At 39.7% G+C, this 3,705-nt stretch overlaps 1 protein-coding gene across 1 annotated transcript in view; it reads left to right on the top strand.

Moving 5' to 3' along the window:
• The window catches only part of LOC138006673 (attractin-like protein 1), a 46,074-nt gene extending 42,369 nt beyond the window's left edge, over positions 1-3,705 (top strand). The window contains exons 28-29 of the mRNA XM_068853141.1: positions 619-711; positions 1,407-3,705. Coding sequence (XP_068709242.1) covers positions 619-711; positions 1,407-1,646 — 333 coding nt within the window. The 3' untranslated portion in view covers positions 1,647-3,705. The remainder of the gene's footprint in view (positions 1-618; positions 712-1,406) is intronic.

The raw sequence follows: 3,705 nt of genomic DNA, 5'->3' as shown, positions 1-3,705 counted from the left end.
GATGATGCTTACTAACACAGGGATATTTTTGCGCGGTTTAAAACTATCCGGAAAAAGTAGATCTTAGTAAGTACTCTTGGTATCCAAAAAGAAAATTGGGGGTAACCATGCATTTTTGAGAGAGAATTAAGCTTCAATTTGAGAAAGAACGCTATAAATTGCTTTGTATTTTAAAGCATTTTCCAAATATTATTCATGAATTATCTTTGAAAAATGCTTTCTTTTTGGATTTCAATAACACTTGTTAAGATCTACATTTCCTGCATAATCACACACCGGGGCAAAAATATCTTTAATTAGTAGGCACCGTCCTTTAGGTCCCTGTTATCATAGTCCATCACTTTTGTCATTATTCTTTTATTAATACATGTACCACTTGAAGAAGCTTAATTAACCCCTTTCCTCCCAAGACTGGTTAATATAAATTTTCTCCTCACAAGCTCAATACATTTTCAAGCAGACTGGTTGGGGTTTGTGTCCAGTGGATGCATCATGAGAATACCCATAAAGTGACATGAAAAGTAATGTATGGCAGAACTGCGGAAAGAAGCATGTTAATGGGACATGCCTTCCGCTTTCGATGACTTTCTTTTAAAAAAAAATCTTTGTTGTTTACAGCATCGCGTTGAAGAGATGAAGCAGATGGCCAGCCGACCTTTTGCCAAGGTCTGTTTGGCTTTCACAAATCCCAGCTTTGACACACCGTACAAGGTGAGTGCATTTTGGTGATGTTTGCCTTGATCTCAGTTGCGGGTGACTGTAGTCCTGAGATCCTGAAATGAACTATTAACCTCTTCCGCTTAGATTGTAGAAACGTCATTCGACAGTAGCTCTCCTTTTAAAGGACTACGCCTAACCAGATTTAGTTTTTTTGCGACTTATCCCAATAAAACTTTCGCAAGCGCAGAAGGTAACCGATTAGAGCCGAACGGAATTCGATTGATGCTGTTGAAGTGTTGAATTGCCTATCACCTCAACGAAGTTTCCCACTTAATTTATCCACTGAAATTGCGCCAAATATATTGCGTAATTTTTGGAACCTTTCACTGTTTTTATTGGCTTTGAAAGACGAGAAAAATGGTCATTCAAGCAGGCTAATGGTCATTCATACAGGGTAACAGCATTGTTACTTGTTTGAAAAGGTGCTGACACCTTTACGACTTACGAAACTGACGAGCGTAAGGAAATGGGAACTAAAATTCCTTACAAGTCGCTTCATTTTCATATACTTTCTCTTGGTTCATGCGTTTTTGTGTCTTTGGTGTTTGCATTTACTCCGCAAGTGCGTGTGAGCCATCCAACCTCGTTCCCAAAAGCCCTGGGAACGAGGTTGGTGAGTCATCCTTCGAAAAGTTTTTCACAACAACTTACATTAATTAATAAAACACTTTCTATATTGTCTCTAGCAATCAGCATCGTCAGCCATTGCTGTTCAGCCAATGGATAACCACAATGCTGCTGTAGGGGTTTTTGTTATGCGCCTTCCTGGAGCCAGTGATGGCTTCGCTCCTATTGGCCAGACAGGCATCTGCTGTGCAACCGCGCTTGGTACACGCGGGAACCATGGCTCCCAGTGCCATGCAGTACAGACTACCCGCGGGACGATCGTTAAGAGACATAACATGGTGACCTCTTGCTGTGCTTAGCGTCTCGTGTGATAACGAATTAAGAAAAAATGGAAGCCGTAGGAAACGCATCGAGCTTCCTACGTACGCTGAGAGTAATTCACGCTAATCTCCTTTACATGCAAACTTTTTGAAGCTTCATTTCTTTTAAGTTCGTCGACTGTGGCTCCCATTTTCAAGAGTCTCAAGTAAATCCTTGGTCCACGACTATCATTCTCCGGGGCCGTACAAGTTACGTTCGTTGGCTGACATAACGGCAAACAGAGCTCACTTTTTCGCGTCCCTGGTATCTTGAATGTAAATGGCGGATATTAAATGACCACGCTTGAATTCGAATTTCAGGCTGAAAGTGTTGATAAGATTAGTACTCCCAAGTGAGCGAACCGAACTAATGAGTAGCTTTTGAACTTAGGCTCTTTATCACAGCCTTTTTGTTGGGAGAGGTAAAATCGTTTTTGCTCGCAGTCGAACGACTGAGAGATGCTCTGAAAAAAAAAAAGCGAAAACCGGAAGCAGAGTTCTCCTTGCTGTCAATACTCCAATACGGTATATTAGTAGTATATATTCTACTAGTGAATTTCAAATCCGTTGCTTAGGGAAGAAACATTTTGTAAAGGGAAAGGCAAACTGTCGGTTGCTTTTTATGACTTTTCAAGTCTGGTTTTCAGATGCGACGCATGCACATGCGCAAGGATCACCGGGTTTTTTTTTCTTTTCTTTTCATGTGTTTCCGTTCGCCTTGTGCCGTGTGAAAACGAAACACGGCATAAAGCACAAGGAAATTTATTACGTTTGGCCGTGTCTGGCCAATAAAAGCACTGTTATGTCGTTCGTTTTCACATAGCATAATCTCTTTACGCTTGTGCTGGCGTCGCTAGTGAGAAAACCAGACTTCATTGTGTTAAGGGTGGGGTGATTATTCGAGGGAGGTGATTATTTTAAATATCTCAGTCAAATGAAGGGGACTATTAATCAAGGGACGGCTATTATTCGAGGAAATACGATACCAACCTAAAGATAACGCTTACCCTACACCTTTTCTTTGTAAATAGGCAGCAAATACTCAGACTTAACTGGGCACTAGCGCTAGGATATCAAAATTGGAAGTTCACTTATTGCTTGCATTTTTGCACCGAAGTAATCTTCAGACGACCTCATTGTCGTGGACATTGCGTAATTGAGGTCCTTAATATAGTCAAACGTTAAAATTAATGTATCTATTGATGACGCTGAAAATATCGCAAGATTTCTCTAATTTTTAAGTTCAATTATTTAAACCCAACAAACACCTTTTCTATGTAAATAGGCAGCAAATGATACTCAGACTTAATTGGGTACCAACGCTAGGATATCAAAATTGGAAGTTCACTTATTGCTTGCATATTTGCACCGAAGTAATCTCCAGACGACCTCATTGTCGTCGACATTGCGTAATTGAGGTCCTTAATATAGTCACACGTTAAAATTAATATATCTATTGATGACGCTGAAAATATCGCAAGATTTCTCTAATTTTTAAGTTCGATTATTTAAACCCAACAAACACCTTTTCTATGTAAATAGGCAGCAAATGATACTCAGACTTAACTGGGCACCAACGCTAGGACATCAAAATTGGAAGTTCACTTGTTGCTTGCATTTTTGCACCGAAGTAATCTTCAGACGACCTCATTGTCGTCGGCATTGCGTAATTGAGGTCCTTAATATATCCACACGTTAAATTTAATATCTATTGATGACGCTGAGAATATCACAAGATTTTTCTAATTTTTAATTTCGATTCTTTAAAACCGCTTTTGAAGGAACTAAGTTAGCCGAAAAGGTATTCGTTCATAGAGGATTTTTAGAGAATTGAGAAGCGGTCTTGCCTTTGGTGACGACAGCTCATGGCACCTCTCGAATGCAAGTTATTTAATAATCTTGAGTCGCCTACCGTACCCGGCTTCTTTTAGTTGAGGTGACAGCGGCCTTAGCTGCGAAATCGCTTTTGTTTAGTAGGTTTCCTGTTATACTGAGGAGGTCGTTTTAAGCAGGATATGTATGTACATTCTTTTGAAGAAAATAAATAATTTATGTTACA

Source organism: Montipora foliosa, chromosome 6 (assembly GCF_036669935.1).
Source record: "Montipora foliosa isolate CH-2021 chromosome 6, ASM3666993v2, whole genome shotgun sequence".
In the NCBI taxonomy this organism is placed as follows: domain Eukaryota; kingdom Metazoa; phylum Cnidaria; class Anthozoa; order Scleractinia; family Acroporidae; genus Montipora; species Montipora foliosa.
The sequence above is the reverse complement of the archived record's forward strand: the minus strand, read 5'-3'. Positions and strand labels throughout refer to the sequence as shown.